Source organism: Epinephelus fuscoguttatus, linkage group LG9 (assembly GCF_011397635.1).
Source record: "Epinephelus fuscoguttatus linkage group LG9, E.fuscoguttatus.final_Chr_v1".
Taxonomy (NCBI): domain Eukaryota; kingdom Metazoa; phylum Chordata; class Actinopteri; order Perciformes; family Serranidae; genus Epinephelus; species Epinephelus fuscoguttatus.
In genome coordinates, this window is record NC_064760.1 from 11173881 (window position 1) to 11198553 (window position 24673).

At 39.5% G+C, this 24673-nt stretch overlaps 2 protein-coding genes across 4 annotated transcripts; both read left to right on the top strand.

Moving 5' to 3' along the window:
* The first annotated feature begins 669 nt into the window (after nucleotides 1–669).
* On the top strand, nucleotides 670–9566 carry asb5a (ankyrin repeat and SOCS box containing 5a). Of its 2 annotated transcripts, none has more exons than XM_049585148.1 (7): nucleotides 670–1055; nucleotides 3273–3352; nucleotides 5796–5903; nucleotides 6129–6279; nucleotides 7576–7710; nucleotides 8541–8732; nucleotides 8973–9566. In XM_049585148.1, exons 1-7 carry the CDS (start codon nucleotides 851–853, stop codon nucleotides 9098–9100), a joined length of 999 nt encoding a protein of 332 aa, XP_049441105.1. In that variant the 5' UTR covers nucleotides 670–850; the 3' UTR covers nucleotides 9101–9566. The 2 variants fall into 2 exon arrangements, with proteins under 2 accessions (XP_049441105.1, XP_049441106.1); XM_049585149.1 differs by lacking the exon at nucleotides 670–1055 and adding an exon at nucleotides 1772–2066.
* A 150-nt stretch (nucleotides 9567–9716) lies between these two features.
* On the top strand, nucleotides 9717–16269 carry spata4 (spermatogenesis associated 4). 2 transcript variants are annotated; one of them, XM_049585156.1, is made up of 6 exons: nucleotides 9717–10383; nucleotides 12420–12549; nucleotides 12724–12842; nucleotides 13819–14039; nucleotides 14156–14260; nucleotides 14441–16269. In XM_049585156.1, the coding sequence occupies exons 1-6, from the start codon at nucleotides 10283–10285 to the stop codon at nucleotides 14527–14529; spliced, it is 765 nt and encodes a 254-aa protein (XP_049441113.1). In that variant the 5' UTR covers nucleotides 9717–10282; the 3' UTR covers nucleotides 14530–16269. The 2 variants fall into 2 exon arrangements, with proteins under 2 accessions (XP_049441113.1, XP_049441114.1); XM_049585157.1 differs by lacking the exon at nucleotides 9717–10383 and adding an exon at nucleotides 10571–10813.
* The last annotated feature ends 8404 nt before the right edge of the window (nucleotides 16270–24673 follow it).

Sequence of the window (24673 nt, forward strand, 5' to 3'; positions counted from 1 at the left end):
ACCATTCACAAGGAGACACTGAGGACATATTTATTTTAAAATAAATATTGAAATAAATTAAGACTAAGAATTGTTGTAATAATTAAAAAAATAAATTAAAAAAAATATTTGGGAATGATATTATATATTTGATTTTGTACCTAAGTTAACCAACATTTAGAAAAACAAAAGGCTCAAAACTATGGAAATAAAATGAGAGAATCACTTAATTTCTATGCTCACAACATTATGCTAAATGGGCCTATACATAAGCATTTAAGTCTGACTGGAGCCATACTGTCCAGTTTTAATATTTCCATTACTTTTAATGTAAATTCCATTTTACGGCTGTAATTTGCTGTTTTTTGGGGGGGGGTTTTGTTGTTTTTTTTTTATCTCATTCGTCCAGAATTACATACTAATGAGTAAAATCAAGGCAAACAATATTTTAATATATTTTTATTGCATTTATTCTGAATTAAATACTGCCATGATTTGAAATTATTCCATATATTCAATTCAATATAATTCACTCGAATTATTATAAATTAAAAACCATCATGACTTTAATTGTATGCACAAAAAAAAAAAAAAAAAAAAAAACACATTTGGGACTGCAGGTGCCACTGTGTGCATAACTTTATTTGTATGGCTTGTGAACACCCACACACACACACACACACACACACACACACTAAACACTGCAATTGCTCTCAGGCACAGTAGCAGCTGCAGGGCATTTTTTTCCAGCCTGGACCAGCCAACCAGTCAGTACACTGGGAGAAAAAGTAGGCTACTCTTGTGCTTTTTGGAGTGGCATCCGATCCTGTCTTCATCATAAGCAAAGCCCCTCTGTAACGTGCCGGAGGAAATGTCAGACCCAACACAGGAACTCACCAACAAGCCCTTCGCGGCCCAGTTGTCTAATGTTTACCTCAGCATCTTGGCACTCTTCTGCTTTAAGCTCTTTATTAAGATTTCTCTCAACTTGCTGACATACTTCTACATTGTCCGTGGGAACCGTAAAGAGGCTGCCAGGATATCAGCAGAGTTCTATGATTATGGTCAACAGCACAGTGAGTACTCTCAGAACAAAACATAAAAAGCCTTGAAGGTTTGTTTTTGTCTTGAGGTGGTTGCTTCATTCCACAAACTGCATAATTTTAAGCATATATTTGTGCGCTCAAGGCACATTTGGTGTAAAATGTAGCAACACTACAGCTGTGTTTACACTATACACCAGGCAGTATGTTGGATCTCAGGTGTATAAGGTCATAGGCAGAATATATCATCTTGTTCCCTTTCAAATCAAGTCACAATACTCCTGGCTAACACACAACCACACACACGCACTCCAAATTTCCATGTTTACAAATGAGCTATAAATGCTGCATTGCTAATCCAATGAGTATAAGAGTCTTTAATTGTATTCACATTATTACAAACCGTAGATATGAATGATAGCCTACTTTTCTTTCATCAGCTTAATAGCTACTTATAAATCCTGTGCTGTACATTCAATATTAAAGGAAGACACTGTAGGCTGGCAGCTCTTTTGCTCTAATGTATTAATAGAACATAGTCATGATACCCCCCTCCTCATGCCCCCACCCCCACCCTGCCCTAGTTTCCATTCCCAGCTATGCAGTGCACCCTTTCACACTCAGACAGCAACCAAAACAACACTCCACATTCTCAGGGACAGGCAGTTCGAAGGCACATTCTGGGGGAAGAGAGACACGACGACAACATAATCTGTATCTATCATTCAAGGGGATGTTTAATTTAAAGTGGACCCACGCCGCGGAATACTAATTAGCTAAGCTTAGGGTATTAGTCACGGTCCTGTACATATGGTCTTCCTTGTTCTGAGAAATCTGTTTAATGTCTGTAGCTCGGGTCTTTTATACCCGTACTTCAAATTAATGTCAGTCAAGGAAAATAGGGTGCATGAATAAAAGAGCTTGAGTTTAATAGAAAACATTAGGTTGATTATTATCTGCATATTATGATCACAATGGAGGAAGTTAGGGATGATTATGAAAACGTGTGGAATGTATCGGCTGTAATTCTGGACATTGACTTCGGTGTGCTTCATGACATTTTTTGCCAAATAACATCAAATGCTTGCTGCTTATTTCTCAAGCTTATATTAATCACTCATGTGAATGATGTGTTAATGCGCTGAGTTTACTGCATAAGGACTTTTCAAGCACCATTAGTCACAAAATGATACAGTGCCCCGTGCATTAAGTCTTGGAACATGAAGGGTACAAACATGACCTGAAAGGTTAAAATATGACGTTGATAAACATGTCAAGATGATGGAAAATTGATCAAATTAGATTTGTGGCTGGATTTCATTAAGCAGCTGCACTTTAACAACAAAGGGATATTTGTCCAAACAAAATTATATTATTGTCATTTAAAGGAACAGTGTCTGAGATTCAGGGGGACTTAGTGGCATCTGGTGCTGAGGACTGCAAACTGCAACCAGTTGAAACTTCTCCCAGTTGGAACTCCTTAAGTGTTAATCGTTCAGGAGGTTTTTAATGCAAGCAGTGATACTGGTAAAAGCACTACATAAAGCTGTTTCATGTCATAAATCAGTGTTTCTCCAACGCTGTTCGGTATGTCGTAAACTGGCTGCTAGCCCAGAACCTGCTAAAGTGTGCTCATCTGTTTTCCCTGATAGCTTAAGATCCAGACTTAAAGGAGGTTTTGACTGGGAACCAAATTATCTGTAGGGATCTCTTTCGCTACAAAACAAATAATCTTGTGATTTAAATGGGTAGAAACGTTGAATAAAACGGTTTCATTTTTTTAAAAAGTCAGTGCTTTTTTTGAATGGCCAATGCAAAAACACAAATGGCCCTATCTAGAGCCAGTGTTTGGTTTGTCCGTTCTGGGCTGCTGTAGAAACATGGTGGTGTAACGTGGCGATCTCCGGAGATGAGGACCTGCTCCGTGATTCTTATTTTCAGGTGATATACACAAAAGAAAAAATACTTATTATATTCCAATTCTAACAATATATCCCCCTAAATCCTGCACACTGGGCGTTTAACATAGAAGCTTTACAATCAAACATACTGCATGTACCAGTACTTCATTAATACTTTAGGGAAGATATCTGCGTATGCAGAGGTTCTGACTAACATCTTCTTGCTAATGTTAGTAACTTTAGGATTTTATGCTTGTTCTGCAATTATTGTTCATGGCTCTGTATAAGTGCATCAGCCTAACAGTAAACGTAAATGAAAGTAAGCTCTGACTTCTTATTCTCACTGCAGGATCCTGGGCGGACCGCTCACCCCTCCACGATGCTGCGAGTCAGGGCCGCCTCCTGGCTCTGAAGACCCTCATTTTACAGGTGAAGAGAACACAGTCCCCTAGGAGAGTTATGTGCATCAACTCATCTGGACACATGGGGTCTGTTGTAACTGTCCCTTGTGCAACTAAATTTGTATCAGTGCCTTTGCTGTATCCTGGTTTAGATTAGGCATATGGTATGACGGTAGTATGGTTAACCAGGGTATTTAGAAATCAATACCTTCAAAAATACAGGCACTCCTCTTTCTAACTATTAAACTAATACAGGGACACTATTGAGGTGATGCAGTGCCCAGCACCTGCCACCAGAGGTCAGTCTCCACTCAGCAACTGAGCTGAGAAAGATGGCAACTGCAAGTCATGGGGATAACATTACAGGACTTGTAAAAAGCCAGCCAGCAAGGGCATATTTAACTTGATGACTTAAGAATTTATTTTGACCAACCCAGAGCTGGTGATTGCTGGAACAATGGAGGACTAACCGAGACAGTTTTGGTGAGATTTGTTTATTCGTGTCTTGACTTACACTAAGCATTTTACAATTTAAATAATAAGGCATTTAAGCTAGTCTTAGTTCAGTGAAGGAGAGAAACTTGAATTCAGAAGGTGTACAGCTGTGTTCTGTTTTATAAGGAAAATAGGTGTAACTATTTCCTCCTTGACATTTGAGCTTGTGAAACATGGCGAACTGGCTCAGACTCATTTCCCAGCTGAGACAACTGTAGAGTGGGGCACTGTAATGACTTCTATTACCAGCACTTCAACTGTTTTTTTTTTTTTTTCACAAAAATACAATCAAATACAGTGCACCCCGGCGAAATGTCAGGAAGGCATGAAATAACTGATACCGCTCAAGTCTAGTTTAAATGTTAAAAAAGAGGGTTAGATGAAAATAAGGGAATACTCAGGTTATCTAGGAAACAAGCAACATTTTGGCATTCCTACAGTCAAGTACAGGCTTCAAAATGTTCTGAGAGTGCCACTGTATTACCAGACTAACACGACACTGTATGATACCACTAATACAGAATCAACTTTAAAATTCTACTGCTTGTCTCTAAATCACTGAATGTTAAGGTCCACAGCACTTGTCACATCTGCTGACCCACTATGGACCTCACAGACCTCTCAGGTCAGCTGGCTCTGGATCAGTGGTTGTTCCCAGAGTCAAAACTAAATATGGTGAAGCTGCCTTTGGCTTTTATGCTGCTCACATGTGGAACAAACTGCCAGGAGACCTGAGACAAAGCTGACCACTTTAAAATCCAAGCTAAAGGCGCACCTGTTTACCACTGCTCTTGATTTCTTTTCTTGTAAATCAAATGTATTTATTAGTTTGTTGTTTTTATTGTTTTACTCTGTGTGCTTTCGCCTGTTTGCCTTTATTTTTTCATTTTATGCTTTTGCTTTGCTTGTTATTACTGGTTTTATCATCTGTTTCTTGTGCTTTTACCTGTGTGATTTTGTAAAGCAATCTTGGTTGTCTTTGGGTATGAATAAATACAAGTGCTGTAAGTGCTTCTGGAGAAGAATAGTTGATTGAGTCTCATTCCCAGGTCGTCAAATACGGTCACTTTTGGTTGGTGTTCAGTCCAACTACCAACCGAAAGCGTTAGTATTTCACGACCTGGATTTGAGACTCAACAATCAACTATATTTCTCCAAAGTTGCATGCAGCACCTTTGAAGTTTGATATTTAATAGGGCCATGAGATTGTTGCTAACGTTGTCAAAGCCAAAGCTTTCTCTTGGCTATTACTGGCTGCTTGCAATTCTGCTATTGCACAGGTTGTTTACTTACAATAACATGCAAAACATGAAAAGGTAAACAGTCAACATCTGGCCATTAATAATAAATATTGTGTTCTTAAGTAAATGTCAGGTGAGATGCTGACATGTTTACCTAAGCTTACAATTTCATGACTTGGCATCTTAGACAATACAGCACTAAAACATGTTTTTGAAGTACAAACATACAGCACAGAATCACCATAATAACAAGTATTACTTAAGCATTGTATAAAGTATCTGAAAGGGTTGACAGAGTTGCTGATTTAAGGGAGAATCTCCTCTCCCACATGCATTTCCCGCTGCTCACAAATTGAGGAGTGTGCTACAAGAGAGTCAAGTCATTTGAGCTATGAAGCCAACAATGTCTTGTTCTTCACTCGAACAAGCTCATGACAAAGCAGCGATAACATTACAGTATTCTGCATGGTGATATATTAGCTCTCTCTTCTATTGGATCTGCACTTTAATTAGCAAGCTTATTCATCTCTATTATTCTAATGTGACTGTACATTATAGTTAGTCAATTACTGACAGCCATAACTGAGGAGGACGGGTCTGTTTTATAAAAGAAGATAAGCTCTGTTTATGATTTTGCAGTTCCTAGTTTTCACCAATAGAGGCTGACAAAGGTCACATATTACTTAATGCACCATGTAACATCTAAAATCTGTGGCTCTGTGATTTGGTTTCCAGGGTCACAGTGTGAATGTTCTGACAATAGACCATGTGACACCCCTTCATGAGGCCTGTGTCGGAGACCACGTCGCCTGTGCCAGAGCTCTCATAGATGCAGGAGCAAATGTAAGTCACGTATTGGCCTTTAATGCTGCTATGCTGCACAGGTCAAATGTCATTTCCGCGGCTGGGGAGAAGTAACAAATGAGCAATGCTGCTCGTATTCTACAGTCACTGTAGAGCTATTAGGTTGTTGTTCCCCTTCAACTGTTCCCCCAGGCTGTTGCTATTAGTCAACTTGCATCGTTAAACAAGGCCTAAAAATAACAATTTAAGAAAATGCGTTTACAGGTCAATGCTTCTACGATTGATGGAGTCACCCCTCTGTTCAACGCCTGTGCAGTGGGCAGCGTGGCATGCACTGAAGTTCTTTTGGAAAATGGAGCAAAACCCCAGAGTGTTGTATACCATCCATCACCAATACATGAAGCTACAAGCAAAGGTATGTTATTACAAAGTGTTTTGCATTATGACAAAATGCATCAACTAGTATTATATCAGGTAGTTTTCTAATGACTTCTTAATTTAGTGTACATCTAAACAGTGTTGTGTGGCAGTTAGCTGTCACAAATTCAGTGCCCATTGTATCTGTGTTGCTGCTGGTGTTCATTATCTCATATAACAGCATCGCCACCCTGTGTGTTATTAAATGTACAATAATATAGGGGTCTTTCAATCAGTGCAACAACAAAAGTCACTGCAGTCAGTTTCTCCCAGTTAGTATTCCTACAGTGTTCATCATTCAAGAAGTTTTAACAAGGAGTTGAATTATCTGCCTAGGTCTCTTTCTCTCTAAAACAAATGGACCAAGTGTTTAAAACTGGTAAAACAAAAACAAAAGAATAAGAATAAAGCAGTTTTATGTTAAAAGTCACTGTTTCTCCGATGTTCTTCAGCTCATTGCAGAGGGGTTTACTAGCCCAGCTCCTGTCATTGTTTTCTCTGATACACTCAGAATCAGACACTTAAGAGGTTTTTACCAGGAGCCGAATTATCAGCAGAGGTCTCCCCCTCTCCAGAACAAACCAACCCTGTGATTTAAATTGGTGTATACACTGAATAAAGCAGTTTCAGATTCAAAATCTTTGTTTCTGCGACACTATTCAGCGCAGCAGAGGCTGGAGCCTAGTTGCTGCTAACGTGTGCTCAGCATTTTTCTCTGATAAAGTTAAATCCAGACATCCAATGACTTAAATCCTCCATCTGGGTAAAATATTTAGGTAAAAACAACCAAGATCTGAAAGGTGCATTGTAAAAATGTGACCTAAAACCAGATAAAAAAAGTCCATTTATGACACCTTCTGGCAGACAACCACAACCCTGACACATGCACACAGAGGATATGATGCAACAAAATGACATGGACTGGGTCCTTGATTAAAGTTACAGATGTCTCTGTAATGTTTGAGCATTTTTGGAAATGTTTGGGATACTCTATGTACACAACTCAGCAAAATATCTAACACTGGTCTCGCTGATTTTAGACATTTTAATGAGGATTATTAGACCTTTAATATATAAAGAACCCATATATAACTCTACAACTACAGCCTTCACAACATCCTATCTCTCAACCTATATTTGTGTCCTTTACTGTGCTATAAAGCACTTCCTTACACACCCGCACTGTGAAAAACAGCTTTAAAAATAAATCTCAACATGACCTGAGCAGACAGCTTGGAGAATTATTTCGCATTGTCACTTACTGATTACTGTCTTCATGCTTCATTACGTCCAGGTCATTACGGTTGTGTGGAGGCTCTGGTGACTTGGGGGGCAGATGTGGACATGGACATTCCTCACCTGGGCACAGCGCTCTACACAGCCTGCGTCTGCCAAGAGCTGGAGTGTGCCAGGAAACTCCTGAGGGAAGGTCAGCTCGCAGCACAGTGTGGATCTTTACATCTCCGCACAGACGGGCACACGTCCTGTTTGAACATACACACAAGGTTACGCAAGCACATTTAGTGTGGAGGGAAAGGGAAATAAATACATAAACAAATATGCATGCACAGTAGATTTTAAAAGGCCTTTTTGAAATCATTTAGCACCTGACAAACAAAAACAGCGTTTTGACAAAACATTTGTGTGGCCTTATGTTGCTGTACTCTCATTATTCCTGATGAACCACCTGATTGCAGATGACAGGCATTTTCAGCACAGCGGCAACAAACAGCTTTATTTTTTGTCAGTTATGTAAATCATCAAGGCAATGGAAAACACCAGTGGGAGGTGTTAGCCTGTCAGTTTTTTCCAAAACTCTAAAAAGCATCTTTCTCAAGACCATATAAAGGGAATTCAGTCAGAGGCGGCAACAAAATACATACACTGTATTTTTTACTGCTACTGGCCTCAGTAATGCAGACGCACCACATGATGCAATTGAGTAGGGAGCAACACAGCAGCTACATGTAGCCCACAGCTGACTGATTACATTTTCAAGCTATTTGTATGCCCATACTGCTGGCTACTTTTGATTGAAAGTAACAAGTTCACTCAGGGGTGTTGAAAGTAATTTCTGGGAAATGTAATAAATTGTTATGTAGAGGGCTACAGGGGAAGGCAGCTACATTAAAAATAAAAATAAGAATATATAGTCACAAATCAATTCCTCGATTACTATGAACACAACACGTATCTGACACTGAAGCTTTTCCATCTGAACTCTGTCTAAGATGGATAATCAAGTTGTCCTCCTCGCAGGTGCAAATGTACAGAAAGGCAAGTCCCTGGATTCACCCTTACATGCAGCTGCAGAAAAGGACAGCACAGCTGTAGTGAAGCTGCTGCTGGACTTTGGTGCAGACATTAATGCCAGGAACACCGAGTTTCAGAGGCCGGTAGATGTGGCTCCACCCAGCAGTCTAACAGAGGGCTTTCTACTGCTATATGAAGGTACAACAACACTAGTACTTTTTTGTGAGCTACTACAGACCTGTGTTTGAATCTCTTTTGTCTAACTTGTTGTGTTGATGTCTGTGTTAGAACTCCATTGACGGATGTAAAATTTGTCCTTCACGCTCCTTTTATCTTAGCTTGTGGCATGACAGTTAAGAAAATGTCAACTGTAGTCAATGATTCCCACTTATGCATTAGAAACAGGCTATATAATGCTTCATTGTCTTATCTCCATAGCTACACCGAGACTGCTGAGCCAGCTGTGTCGTCAGTGCATCAGGAGCTGCGTCGGCCGTGACAGACTCCACCTTCTTTCCCACCTTCCCCTGCCCAACAGAATTACGAACTACCTGCAGTACCAATGACAGGCAGAACAAACCGCCTGCATTAATTGGACTTTAAGACAGAAAAAGCGCATCCACTCCATGAACTCTGCCTACTTTTAATTTTAGCTACCAGTCAATTAGTCACTGAGTAGCCACTGAGTAGCTGGCAGTACCAAGCTGTGTTGAGCTGGCCTGCATCCCATATGTGACTGTGGACTTGGATGAATGTAAAGCAGGGAGTTTAAAAAAATAACGTTTGAGGCATAGCCTTCCCTGGATAAAATATGATTAAAATATAAAACATAAACATATTATTTGTCATTCAGGTGTGCCGTATTTAGAAGATTCCTTGTTAGCTGTGATAGCAATCAGAGAGTGATGCACTTTGAAAACTTTATATAATGTTGTATAAATGCACAGTATATGTAAATGAGTATACATAGTTTTGCATTTGATATATAACACACTGCACACAACTAGATGATTAAAATTGTTTTGAAATCCAGTGCATTCCAAAATATGTTGTCTTTGCAGGCTGTGTTGCTAATGATGTTTGACTTGGAGGTGCAGAGGGAGAATCATTAATACAAAAAGTTTGAAAACAAAAATAGTTGACATGTTTAAGCTCGGATTACAGAGTACTGACAGCTGGAGGCAGCTGACTTTACTGTTCAGTCCCAAATGGAAAATATGAGGGAGTGGAGCAGCAAGTGTTTACTTCTACTGCTGAGACAATAGCTACAGTACTACCTACCACAATTAAATAAAGCTTCAAAGACATTGTGGACAAAATCACATGAATGAATAGCAGTGTGAAATAACATTTCATAACACTGAGCTGAGTTTTGGATGTTTATACGGACCTGTTTCCCACTTTCATGGCTGTATCACATGCCTGTATTGACAGAATTATGTATTTCATGTCTTCCTCTATTTCATATTGTATACTGGTAAAATTAATGTACTGGAAACCCTCCATAAAATTGTGTAGGCCTATTACTGTAACATCCTCTGAGGGGCAGTAAACAGCACTGCTGTCTGTGCTGCCACATGTCGGAGCAGTGTGTCCTGTCGTTGCCATGGAAACATAAACAAAGTCCACCGGCTGTAGGGGAAACCGGTCGAGTTCATTGGGGTTTAGCATGATTACATGGATTGACTTGCTGTATAGTTAACAGTAAAACATTATTTGTTTGTAGATTTCATCACCTTGACAGCGGTATGTCTTACCCACAGTCTCCCAAAAAGACGGGACTGCCGAGAGAAGTGGTGAAATGGCTGCAGAGCCTCGACCTGTCATTTTATCCGAAGAATGTGCGCAGGTAACGTTAAAGACTTCAACGACACAAACCGCAACTGAGCTAACTTAGCTAACAGAATACACGTCCCAGTGAGCGCTGATAAAGAAGTATTTGCAGGTCAGCTTCCAGACTTTAAAGTTGACATAAATGTAATTTAACAGTCAGTTACTATACGGGTCTCGGTGACGTAACGTTATTACGTAGGTTCGTGTTAACCGTTGTTTCAGTTGGGTTTAGCTAGCATGCTAGCTACAACTAATAACGAGTCTATTTAACGTAGTTAGCGCCAGCCAGGGTTGGAAACTAACTTTTTGCCTACTTGCCACCGTGACTGGTGGGCTGTAAAACCTACCAGCCACTCAATACATTACCATTGTTTTACTGGCTGGTGAAAAAAGCAAATCTAGTCTCCAGTTGCATATTTAACCAGCATTTAGCTGATGCTAATGATGTTAGTACTGATAACTTTATTTAACCTCGAAAGGGCCTCACCGAGAAATAAAATGATTCTACAGGAGTGTCCTGTAATTTAACGTTGCACCACATAACAAAGCTAAATCTACAACCCCAATTTCATCTAAATGTAATTAAAACAGACTGCAATGATTTGTGAGTCATGTTTAACCTATACTTAATTGAATTAAGTACAAAGATAAGATATTTAATGGTCAGACCGGTGAGCTGTATTTTATATGTTTTTGTACGTATACATTTACTGTGAATGTGATAGACACCTCGACACCTCTTTGGATCATTCCACTAGTAAACAGGTCAACTGTTAACAGATTAAAGTGTCATGACTGAGTATGAAAAGAGCATCCTTGATAGTCACTTTGTGAAAAACTGCATGTGCAAGCAGTCCCAGCAGTTTAAGAACAATGTTTCTCAACGCACAATTACAAGGAATTTTATCATCAAAACATTCAGATAAATCTGGAGAAACCTCAGCATGAAAAGGGCAAAGCTGAAAACCACCATTAAATGGCTGTGACCTTTAACCCCTTAGGCAGCACTGCATTAAAAATGATAAGATTGTATAATAGATATTACTACATGCCATGGGCTCAAAAACACTTTGGATAACCATTGTCAGTAAACAAAGTTTGTTGCTGCATGTAAAAATGCAAATTAAGACTCTATCATGCAAAGTGAAAGCCAGGTATCGACAACATCCAGAACACCGCAGACTTCTCTGAGCCTGAGCTCAACTGTGCTGTGGTCTGACGAGTCTACATTTCAAACTGTTTTTTGGAAATCACGAGCGTTGTGTCCTCCAGGCTACAGGAGAAAAAGATCATACAAATTGTCACTGCCACAAAGTTTAAAAGCCAGCATCTGTGGGGTGTTTTCATACCCATGGCATTATGGGTAACTAGCACATCTGTGAAGACACCATGAATGCTAAAACATATGCTGTCATGCAGACAGCGTCTTTTAGGGGACACTTCTGCTTATTCTAGCAAGGCAGTGTCACACCACATTCTGCACCGGTAACAACCGGTACCAGACTGGCCTGCCTGCAGTCCAGACCTGTGTCCCATTAAAAATGTGGGGCACATTATGAAGCACAAAATATGGCAATGGAGACCCTGGACTACTGAGCAACTAAAGTCATAAATCAACAAGAAAAGGACAGAACTTTGTGTTCAAAATTTTAATAATGAGTGTCCTCAGTTCATAAAAGTTTACTGGGTGTTGTTAGAAGAAATGGTGATGTAAAACAGTGGTAAACATGCTCCTGGTCCTAACTTTTTTGGAACTTGTTGCAGGCATCAAATTCAGAATGAGTGTCTATTTGCAAAAAAACTAAGCATATCACTCTGAACATTAAATATCTCATCTCTGTTTTGTATTTAATTGAATATAGATCAAATAAGATTTATTATTTATGTTTTCTGTAGCATCTCAACTATTTTGGAATTTGGGTTGTACAATACAGAGACTTATAATAAAATGCTGACAAACATCAATGCATTCCAAAGACAGCAAACTTTTCAAAGTAGATCTCACTGGTGGAGTAAATATACTCAGTCTGTTCTCCATACTTTTTTCCACAGAGATTTTTCCAATGGTTTCCTTGTCGCAGAGATATTGTCTCGTTATTACTCCCACAATTTTCCAATACATTCATATGACAAAGGAACTTCACTTTCTGCCAAACAGAGGAACTGGAGCCAAATAGAGAAGGTAAGAGGAGGAAAGAAATCTAAAAATATAATGAGCGGCTCAGTTCAGTTGGCATGTGAATTAAATGTGGTTTAATTTTGCCTTTAGTGGACTGCTAAATTAGTATTAAAAATTACTCCACTTTCAGGTCCTTATTTTGCATCAGATAATTACTAAAAGTTTTCATCGTCCCAGTCTCTACAGAAGCAGAATCTGCACTTAATGAAAGAAGTCATTGATGGAGTCATCCACTGTAAACCAGGAGCAGCTGAATTGTTGGTGCAGGAGGTTTATACTGTCTTAACTAACCGGAGGTATGTGTTGATTGGGTGGAGAACGAGCGTTAGCACAGTTTGAGCCATATTCAAAAACATCAGCTGCTTTTCTTCTTTAACCAGACAGATGGGGAGTTTATATAGCATCTTATGTATACCTGGAGGTTAGAAAAACTAATTGTCCTGACTATTTTGTTGTATAATTTTCACAGTTTAGTTTACTTTAGTGATATTAGTACACTGCAATAGTCAGGTACTCAGTAAGGCACTCAAGCGTGTGTGTTATTAGCTCACATGTTTCCCAGTTTCTTTTTGGTGTGAGACATTACTGTGAATTGACTATTGCCAAATTGTTTAGCTTATATTTCCTTTATTTAACCAGGGAATTCTCATTGAGATAATAATCTCTTTTTCAAGAGGATCCTGGCCAAGAAGGCAGCACAAGAAGTTACACAAAGAGTGACATACTAATAAACATCAGATAAAAATAAAATAAAATAAAATAAAATAAATAAATAAATGAATAAAAAGGATTACATCCAGTATCAAATCCTCGTGATTAATCCATAAAACACGTACAAATGGTGGGCAGATGCTCCTTAATTTTAACTTTAAAATTTTTAATTTTTTTTTTTTTTTTTTTTTATCTACCTCTAGGGAATGTGTTAGATGTAACTACACATAAAACTATACAAGTGTAACCTTCTTGTAATGTTGACATTGCTATAACATCTTACACACATCATTGCTTATTACAACTATAAAAACTAAAGGATGCTGATACTGAACAATGACTTTAACTGGATCACGAAGGTTTTAACAATATGTGGGCAATTAAAAAACAATCAACACCTGGCTAATTGGTTTCTAGTGCATTTGAGCCTAAGTAAACACACTAAAAAAGGGTGCCAGTCAGCTGTTATACAGCACATTTGCACAGTGTAATGATAGTCACAAAACATGTAAACAACAGAGATCTGTAGATGTTCTGATTTTCTTAAGCTTCCCTTCTCAGCATCAGAGAAGTTCAACGCCCAATGTCAGACTTCACTGACCAAGAGTACCAGGAGCTTCTGCCCACAGTGGCCCGTTCCACAGCCTCCAAGGCCATCAAGAACAACCTGAGGATGACGGAGATCATGGCTGAGCCCGACATTAGCACAAACCAGAGGAAGGCAGAAATGATCCTCCACAGGCACCTGGAGCACAAGGCTGCAGAGAGGATACTCAACCCCGGTGAGCCACCCAGGGGTGATATCATACTTTCTATTGAGGCAAATATAGACTGCTTTGATAACTTTTCTGTATTTGTTTCTCCTTTGGAACAATTTTGACAATTTCTTTGGCTACAGGGCGTTTTAAAGTGCAGCCTAATCTGGGTCGGCTGGCAGCCAAAAATCTTCTGTCATCCAGTGGCTGTGATGAGTGCTTTGCTTCATATGGAGACACTACAGCAAGTAAGCGTTAAGTCTTATTTTCTCTCCAAACAATGATCAGCAGAGAGTATGGATTCTACAAATGAGCTTAAATGCATCATTTAGGTGTAGCAGATTCTTATGTTTTGGGCAAATAATGACGGTTTGTTTTGACACACAGCAGTGTCTAAACAATCTATTTTCCAATTTCTGCTACTTTAGAGTTGTGCTCCTCATCGACGTGGAGAGGAGCTGCTGTTTCCTTCAAGGAGATAAAGGTGCACCAGCCTGTCAGACGCTCACTGGTTTAATAAAGGAGCTGGATGGAGCTCTGTGCTCTGTTATTATATTATGTGTGTGTCACTTAATGTATTGATGTGTCACAGTTCTTCAGAGCATAGCCTATTTTAACTCTTGTGCCTCACAAGTATAAAGTGGAGTATAATTTGTTTTGAAAGACAGACAACGTCACTGTTTGTTACGACTTGTGTAATGTCACTGTGCCACCACCATGTCTGGGCTATGCCAGTTTGTACCAGTAGGTGGCAGCATTGAGTCATGAGCACAGTTCTCCTCTATGTCTTTCAGACTAATACCCACTGCTGTAGGTGTACCATTGACAAAAAGAGGAAATAAATCAGTGTGTGCAGCCAAAACTGACTAGCTTGCTGTTCATCTGTTTGTGTTGCTCACTGTCCTAAGTACTAAGATGCTACTCCTGATGTTTCTTTTCCCACTAATGGACCATTTTCACAGCAGGCATTTTGACATGTCATAATAGGAAAAACAGGTGAAATTGATGACATTAATATCACAGTTCCATTAAGTGTCTCAGTGAGCTATTCCAGTGAGCCAGCATGCATCACATCAGGACATCCCCTAAATTGAATACAGCCATCATTAATATTGTTAAATACACCTGTGATTTTCCTACAATGACAAGCCAAAATATCTGCTAACATGCATCTTCCCTTCTTTACTGTCACTGAGGCAACACACAGATTTTTTTTAATCTGCATTATAAGAAATCACGATTCGCCAAATGCTGGTAAAATGATGTGCAACTTATAGCTGATTCCTAAATTGGATTGCTTGATTTAAGGAGTCACAGTAAAAACTTTTTCTCTCGTTTCTCATTTCATCATTAATGTTGTGAATTTTCTAGCCCTCGGTTGAATAGATTTCAACACTTGGATAGTCTGCAGTGTCGATATGTGTGGAATACTACATGATGAATCACAGGCCTTGACTTTCAAAGGTGTTTTTCTGTGAATATGTCAATAAAACTTTGCCTGTGGTTACACAAATTAAATGCACTGACACATCTTGTGCCATCTAGAGAAGCAGAAGAAGCTAAACAATTGTTGTGGGTAAAAATGCCATTCCTGTGATAATGATTGTGTAGCAGTGTCCTCACCTCAGTGGTTATGGAGGGATTTTAGGAACTTGTCAAAAAGGAGGTAACGCAAGGATGTAACAGATCACTAATGTTTTTTCATACTGGAACAAGAGAGGACTTGTCCACACTGTCACCCAATTTAATTTTGCAGGCCCAATATCATCTATTTTAAAGCTTCTCCCATTAGTGTTAACATAACCCAGTTCTGTATTTTAGCCACGACTGTCCAAATTTAACATGGATCCTGAGTTTGTTGGATGCCCATTAGATTGTAGGTACACATAGATCCTCAGCATTAATGACACAATATGTGGTGCTCCTTTATTGGATCTGTGTGTGTGATCTGAACTGTGTCATGTCACCATGTCTGTACAGACTACACACGAAAACCCCCAAAAGTTTCTTTCCTGACAGACACATTTTGATGTTTTTAATTATTTAGTCATTGTGAGCCAGTTACAGGAGAGTAATTCTGCTTGTGGTTGATGATTTTTTCAGGAGTGCAACAACAGCTTCTTACAACCTAATGTATTAAAGATGCATTCATTTTTGAGGACAGACGAGTTCAGTTTTAGGTTGAAGCTAACATTTAAATTCTGTTTTCTTATACTTTTTAAGCATCAGCTGTTTATAATTTACAATAAAAACTGCAGACTTTTTTTATTCCTGATTTGTGGTCTTTGCTCGCCTGGTACTGCAGTCAGCCAATAGTGTGATATCAAATTCTGTGGCTAATATGCATCATGATTACTGCTGGTGCGACATTTAACACTGAGTACATGTGTATCTCGTATTAACCATGTATAAACCAATGTACAATTTTAACACACTGGCAGGGGAAACCAACTGAATGGTGCTATGGATATGTTTTTAGTCTTATGCTTTAAACCAATTTAATCCACACTGAATTCTGGAAAGCAACAAGAATACATCCATGGTAATCCTGCATTTTCTTTGTGCATTTATTTTTGCATACTTAGCAGAGAACAATTCTTTTCTGGTGCCAAAGCCACTCAGATTCACTTTGAGATTGAGATCACTCTGCTGGCCCCAAATCTCCAAGCTCTTATGGATGCTCAGTGTACAGTACAATTGAGCTGTGAAGCTAGTGAAAAACGGATGACAGGATGATAAGTGTTTCTGGCTGACTGCCTGGCTTCTCATGTGGTCTAAGAGCCTGGGCTTTCAACAGAGAGATAGGACAATGCTGTAATGATATGATCTGCACAGCCTCAACAGACTATTAGCTACAGATGACCATGAGATTTATTGCTGCCATAGCGATGCAACAGAATCTGTAATCTGTTGCGGGAGGAGGAGAGCATCAATTGGGTCTAGAGCAAAATCAAAAGACAGCTAATGCTAAACTGTAAACAAAATGTTGAAACATGACACTTTTTCAACAAAGTCATTCATCAACCATTTTATGAAAGTAGATCTCTGACATTTAAACAAATCCACCAGCCTGTGATATATCTCATGGTCTCTTTGAGAGCAGCCCATCCTTTTCTCCGTGGTAGTCAATGGCTGGTAAAGCCTCTTTCCCTGCCTCCCTCAGTGGAGCTGTAAAACCTGACCTCCTTAATCTTTCAGTGTCTTTTGATTTCCCTCAGCTTGACTGGGCGTGAACACACATCAGCACTTAAGACGGAGAGCGCTGTCGCCTGTTGATTTCTGCAGGCGCTGGGAGATGAGCATCGGAATTTGGATTTTCAGTGTCAAGCCTCACATTCAGTTGCATCCATCGCTTTATAATGAAAATCCAGATTGTGAGGTCAGCAGCCAAGTGATACCATATAAATGCAAAACAGCAAGTGTACTGTGTACCACACAATAGCCAGGGTCCTTACACATGCTTTTTATAATGCACAATAAATTACTGTAAACACTAATAATGACAAGTGAGATGGGCTGTTTTACATAAAAAGCACCCGCCAGGGTTACAGGGTGATGTTTATATTTATTCTACATCCACACGCCTCTTCTGCTTAACAATATCTAGGTCCTGGTTGCTATAGCAACTAGCAAGCCCATACTGGAGACCGACCAGGAGACATTAATAAGCTTACTGTGAGCTTCTTTGGCTCCTTCTGTTGGTCATGAGCACAGGCAGTGGCTGGAGGATTTTAAGCTGCACATGCATGCATACAAAAAATACACAAGGCCTTTCGTCCGATATGGAAACACCAGCTTCGTGTATAAAACACATAGCATTTGTGATGAAAATAAGAGATGCCAGGGAACTGATGTTAGAAGCCGAGGATGCCTAAAATGCCCTCAGAAAGTGTTTCACCATCTGCTGATTTTTCCTATCGGCATCTTGGTACCCACAGTGTGAAGGAAGCTCTAGTGGCAAAGGCGTGGGGATGCAGCAGGGGGAAGGGGGGTCAGCGTCTTGTTGGAAGCACAGACAGGAACACGACTAGCCATTGGGGGTATTGTGAGTCTTTGTAAGCTAAGGATTCCCCTAGAAAAAAAATCCCTCCCCCCACTGCCCCACAGCAAATCTCCCACCCCTATTAACAAAGCCACGGTAACCTAGTGTGTGGCCGTGCTATTCAGGCCAAGGGTGTGGCACCTTGTGTGTATGTGTGTGTCAGCATGCGCACAGACGTGTGAAAAGTCATGTGCAGGTCAGATTCTAATATCCATATGTATTTATTCAGTAACCACTAATGAACTGCTTTTATTCATTTACATATTTTCAATTTAGTTGCAATGCATTAGTCACCAGCAAGCGGCTGGTCCCTGTTGTTGTTCATTTTCAAAATCCCAAGAGACTAAATCTAATTAAGTGCAAATTAGTATTTTTTTTTATGTGCCACATGCAAACAATACCACTTAAACAAATATTAAAACATTATTCATTAGACTGGAGCTCAATTCAGCCTGACAGACCTCATTTCATCGCTGCTATTTACAGTTTGTGTAAAATAAGTATTTAGATCAGAAGTGTTCAATCAAAACTGAAACAGTACCAAAACAACACACAGTGCTTGTAATTAAGTTTCTATTTCGTAATTAATAACTGGCACGGGAAAAATAAACAACTGAATCAGTAAGCCAAACACATTTCAGCAATCTGAATTTATCAGGTTCCGAAGCAGAAGAATGGTGAAGCTTATATGCCTCTGTACAGTAAAAGCAAAGTGACCACAATGCCCTTAAAATGCTAGAAAACAGCATAACTGTCCCTCTGTTAGTATTACACTCACACTAGAATGGGCAATGGCAACAGAAAGGTATGTTTGAGTAAAAAACAACACAATGCAAAGGCACAATGTTTTTGGTGTCAAAAGCAAGAAAGAAAATGTCCTACATGCTGCCCACTATTTACTCTTTACAGTGCTTTCAGCACTCACAAGAGTTTATTTTGTGATCTAGTTGGTTGTTTTTCAAAATCCTATAGTATAATGATCCACTAAAAAAACAATTAAAATGCACAAAAACATATTTAGCTAATATTAATGTTTTACTTTACGCAAAGTCTGCATTCATACCAAGATACAAGGTTACATGCGTGTAGATGGGAAAGTACCAGAAGTAAACGAGTTGCCAATACTGCAATGGGCGCACGTTTGAATGCAAGCTGTCCTACAAAGTGCGTAATTTTCTACTTTTACCTGAGCTTTCTGTGTAATATTACTTCTGACAACACTGGGAAGAACCTGTGCAGTTCTCAGTTTCTCCAACAGTAGTGGCAAACCTCAAATTTGGGAAAAACAAAAAATACAGCAAGTATCGTCAGCTAAGTTAGCACTGCTTAGCTAATGTAGCTAGTATTAGTAGGATAATCTTACTGTCTAGGGCAGGGGTCTGCAACCTTTGCCATTAAAAGAGCCATTTTTGACCAAAAATAATTTGAAAAAATCTGTGTGGAGCCGCCAAACATGTTTGAGCCTTATAATCAAGGTAAATAGCCTATTAAGTCTAAATTAGCTTATACTTATGGTCTAAATAAGCATTTGTTAATATGTTTTACCACAAGGTGGACACTGTGCAGGGCGCTATCTATGATTATCTGGTACTTAAACTTTGCAAAGCTTGCAGTGAGTGCAAACAAATCTGTCTACTACATTCTCTATTTTATTTTATTCAATTTACTTTTTTGGATTTGGCATCCATAGCTAACCAGCCACTGCTATCGAGGTTCAGCAACATTTGGATTCATAGAATCAATTTCCATAGAATTCTTTTCTCAAAGTCTCAAGGAGCCACTGGACAGGGGCTAAAGAGCCACATGTGGCTCCGGAGCCACAGGTTGCCTACCCCTGGTCTAGGGGCTGCAGTGTTCACTATGAATAAAAACTATGTTATCTAACTATGGTGTTATAAAATATAATGTTAGTTGCTCTAACTAGGGCAGCGACCACAAAGTAAACATCCTTTGGTCAACATCACAAACAGAACACATAAAATTGTCCGTTGTTTCCGTTTAATGAGCATTACAGTAACTCTCAGCTGCCGTCATGATTGCTCATTTCGTGTAAAACACAAACAGAACACGAAGATGTTCCCGTAAAAGCCTTCAATTTTAATCAATTCTAAATACTCATCTGTTTATCATCTACACTAACCATTTAAGTTACTATGAGCAACCACAGACACATTTAGCTGAAAGCCACCAGTTAACACGATCGTTAAACCGAATTACTGGCCGCTCTATGTTTAGTAGGAGTGGGGGTTTTTTTTAAACCATGGAAAGCTAAATTGTTATTTGGCAGAGAGTCATTAATGTCTACATGTTGCACCAAAGTTTGCCACTAATCATTTGGGGTAATTTAGAGAAGCAGGTACATTTAATGCTGTAACTGTCAGCAGGCAGTACCAGACACTGCTGCTTGTCACCGCTGTGATGGTGGAACACATAAAGCAGTAGCAGGGTTTGTGTACATGGAGACTGATATTGATTGATATAAAACACCTACCAAACAGTTAATCTATACCAGGAAAGCTTACCTCAGTAATTAAAGACTAAGCATACTCAAAGGTCACGCTCACAGTGAGTATTTGTCATGTTCTTAGCCGATATCAACACCAAACACTACGACAGAATGAGACAGAGAACTCAATCAAAGCTTAGTTAGTCTTGCAGCAACTGGAAACATTTGCTCTGATTCCCCCAAAACTGTGTGGGCAGGTGTTCTGAATTCTGTCTGATAAAATTATCTGTTCAAGAGTTTTGTGCCCAGAGCCTGTTTTGCTATAATTTCAATAAATATACAACTTAGGGGTCTAGTGTGGAGGATTTTGGGGGATATATTGCCAGAAATGGAATATAATATTCATAACTATGTTTCATAAGTGATCACTTAATCACTTGAAAATAAGAGCTGTTGTGTTTTCGTTGCCTTTGAATAAGCCGTTTATATTTACATAGGGAGCCATGTTTGACCACCATGTTTCTACAGTCGCCCAGAACAGACAAACCAAACACTGGCTCTAGATAGGGTCATTCATGTTTTCATGTCAGCCACAGTAGTTAGCAGCCCCCTTAACAAGTGTGTCAGAAAAACACAGGTATTTTTTGTTTTTACCTGAAACTGCTGAAACATGATCACACAGAAAGCATTTTAGCAGCTGGAGGCGGCTTTTTGTAATTGTTTTTAATGAGAATGAAGCTTTTTGCTCGCTGTTTTTGTGCTGCTACACACCTCCATTTTTGCTGGAGCTCTGAACTCAGAAAGGAAAAGCGCCCCACGTCTTTTCTGCTTTTTTTCTCATTGTCCAATTGGATGATTTTAGAGGTGGGCCTTCTGTGGCGGTCACAACAAGAAGTTTACAGTTGGTAAGCAATGTAGGGGGAAGCTGATGGTACTACCTGTGATCCACCCTCTTTTTGGGGTCTCATGTACCCACACAGATCTCCATATCCTTGTGTCCAACAAACTATTTACTGACAGCCTCTCAACCTCGAAACTAGGTTGGAACTGGGAACTAGACACTCATTACTTTGAAATCAATAAAAGAAAAAAAATTAACAGTAGATTGATTACATGGGAAGGTTAGGGTAAGGTTGTGATGAGGTGGTTGTCTGGCAACAATAAAAGGCGCAGCAAGCATTTTTTACCAGTGCCATTTAATTTTTTGAAAAAGACAATGCAGTGCACCTTGCGTTTTGAAACCTGCGAAACCCTTTCTGTGTGATCAGTGCCTTCATCAGTGTTTTTACTCGTCTGAATTACCAGATTCATGAGTTTTGGAGAGGAGGAAACCTATGTGGATAATTCAGTTTTCATTAGTGTATAATTACCTGAAACTAATCACAGTGTTTTTGCTATCTTTCAATGAGCCGTTTATATCTGCATAGAGAGTAGGTCCTTTCTCACAGAGTCTGCCAGGTTGTTCTACAGCAGCCCAGAATGGACAAACTAAACACTGGCTCTAGATCGGTCTTTCCTGTTTTCACGTTGGCCACTGTAGTTCTCCTGCACACTTGGTACAGGGGAGAAGTTTCAGTTGGTTGTAATCTGCAACTCTTACCACTACATGCCACTAAATCTTACACACTAGAACTTGAAGTATTTTTTTTACTTTGGGTTGACCAAAGCATACAGCGCACGAAAGGTGCACGTTAGAGGGTGACACGGAAGTGGATTTTCAGTCCCATCTCATCCCACTCCCACAAAAATAATCCCATCCCGTCCCAATCACATGAAAAAGGAAAAAAAAAATCCCGTCCCATCCCAATCCCACAAGAATGACTCCCGTCCCATCCCGCTCCCGTGTTGTGTTTCAGTTACAGTTATATATATATATATCTTTAGTACATGGATCACACAATGCCTACCTTAGTTGAATATAAACCCAAATATGACATCTAATGTTGTGTTTTGATGTTTATTGCCTCATTATTTTAACATTCACTCCACCTTGAAGCTGTTCAGAATGACAAACACATTTGATTTCTGATGTGGTCAGACAACACGTCATAAGAACCAGTTCTGAGAGAGAAAAATGTAGTTAAAGTATTGCAGTAGAAGCAGTGTTTGGTTCCTCTGACTGATATTATTATTATGTATGGCATCATTAAATTATTAATACTGAAGTATCAGTGTTAGAGCAGCATGTTACTGTTGTAGCAGGTGTGCAGTTAAGTTGGTCGTATTCGCTCTTTTTGTTGAGATGGTTTTAGAACAAACCCGGCACACCGGCTCGTCCAAATTACTGGGCTGCCCTCTGTCATTTGGTTTAAATCCAAAACAGTCCCACACAGGGGCCATGGCATTTGGTTGAGGAACAAGTTCCATGTCTTTCTCTTACGCTCAACTCTCTGTTTTATTCTCCGCCTCATCTCCCCCTCACGAAGATCGCACTGTGTGTAGCCCATAGCCCCGCCTCCCCCACAGAGACAAAGACACTCGATGACAAGAGCTTTCCCTCCATTCATTATGCTAATGAACCGACTCACCTGGCTGCCAGAACGCTCTTGTTGTCCAGTCTCTTTGGTGGAGAGAGACGAGGAAAACAAACACACATGAATATGGCAATTAATCCCTTTTAATTTAGCGTGCAATTAACCGACTTATTGCATATCGTGACGGGCCTAATTATGATTCCCAGTCCCGCCCGTTCCCGTTGACTTATTTTCCCAATCACATGAAGAATAGTGAAACTGATTCCCATCCCGTGGGTATCCCACGGGAATCACGTGACCTGTGGGACTCCCGAAAAAATGTCAGCCTCTAGTGCACATATGACTGTGACTCCAATTTTTGTTATGTTTTTGACATGTTGCAGCATGGCACAGGATGGAAAAGCAGCAGATAGTCTCCTAATGAGTCCAATTGGCTTGATCTGGAACAAAGTGGTGGACCCAGCAAACTGACCATCGATCAGACATTGCCATCTCCCCAGCCATGTAGCTAGCATGGCTAATAAAAAGCCAAAGTGCTAAATGAAAATAACAAAGGTTAGGTACTTAGTGACCACAGGAGGCTAGACCAGTTGGTTGGACAATATGCAACATAAGGCTAATTGAATTATTAATTAAAGATGCTGCATTAAGCAAGACATTAATAAAGCATTACATTTTAACGTCAATAAATCATTACGTTAATTTTGAAACATTAGCATAATTACTATGAACAAAGGCTAGAATCAAGATGATGGTGAAGTTCCTCTAAAAGGCCTACGAATTAAGCTGTTAAAGTTCCTTTAATCAGGATGAACATACTGTTGGCCAAGACTGAGAAAAAGATAAATTTCAGTACCACCAGTAAGGCTACAGATTGCTATCATCCATTACCGTATTTGACAATTAGGGTCTGATAGGTCAAACCATTACTCTAAAAGCAATTCCCATCCATTCAAACGGGTCTTTCCATGCACCAGTTGCTCCCTGTAATATTTACAATCCTTTAAAGTCAATGTGTTTACTTATATCGTTCTCAGAACTCTTTACTGGCCTCCTTCTTGACTGCTCTCCAGTTCTTTGCTGCAGCAGAAGCTCAATTTCCCCACAGGGATCATTAAAGTTTCATCTAATCCACCTGTCTGATCATCCATCCATACACCCATCTGTCCGTACACTTCAAGTCAAGTCAGATTCTATTTATGCAGCACATTTCATCCCACAGCAGCTCAATGATCTCTCAGCTATTCCTCTGTGCCTCCCATCCCTCCATCCACCCATCAATTTGTCAATATATGTTACGTTGTTTGGTCTTTGGCCTTGGGCTTTATCTGTGTAACGTATTAGCCACCTTGTGTGAGCTCACCCTGTCCACTTTGTTGATACAGCAATAAAGTATTGAGTCTTGAATCTTTACTAGTTATGTTTCCATTGCATTAAATTATGATTTAGGCATTTTAGATACTACTGACATTTTGCATTAGTTGTAATGCTGCCTTGCGGTTTTCTTCTCAAGACATTTGCACAACCTTCCTAGATACACAGCATTATATTAGTGATGAAATTTACTAACATGGAAGTTTTCTTGTGCAGTGTAAAAACATTTTCAAGCATTAAACTGAAGAATGAATGCATATTACCACCCAAAATTTAGTTTTGGAGAATTAGAAAAGCAATCGTTGTCTGTCCAAAGACTTTCATA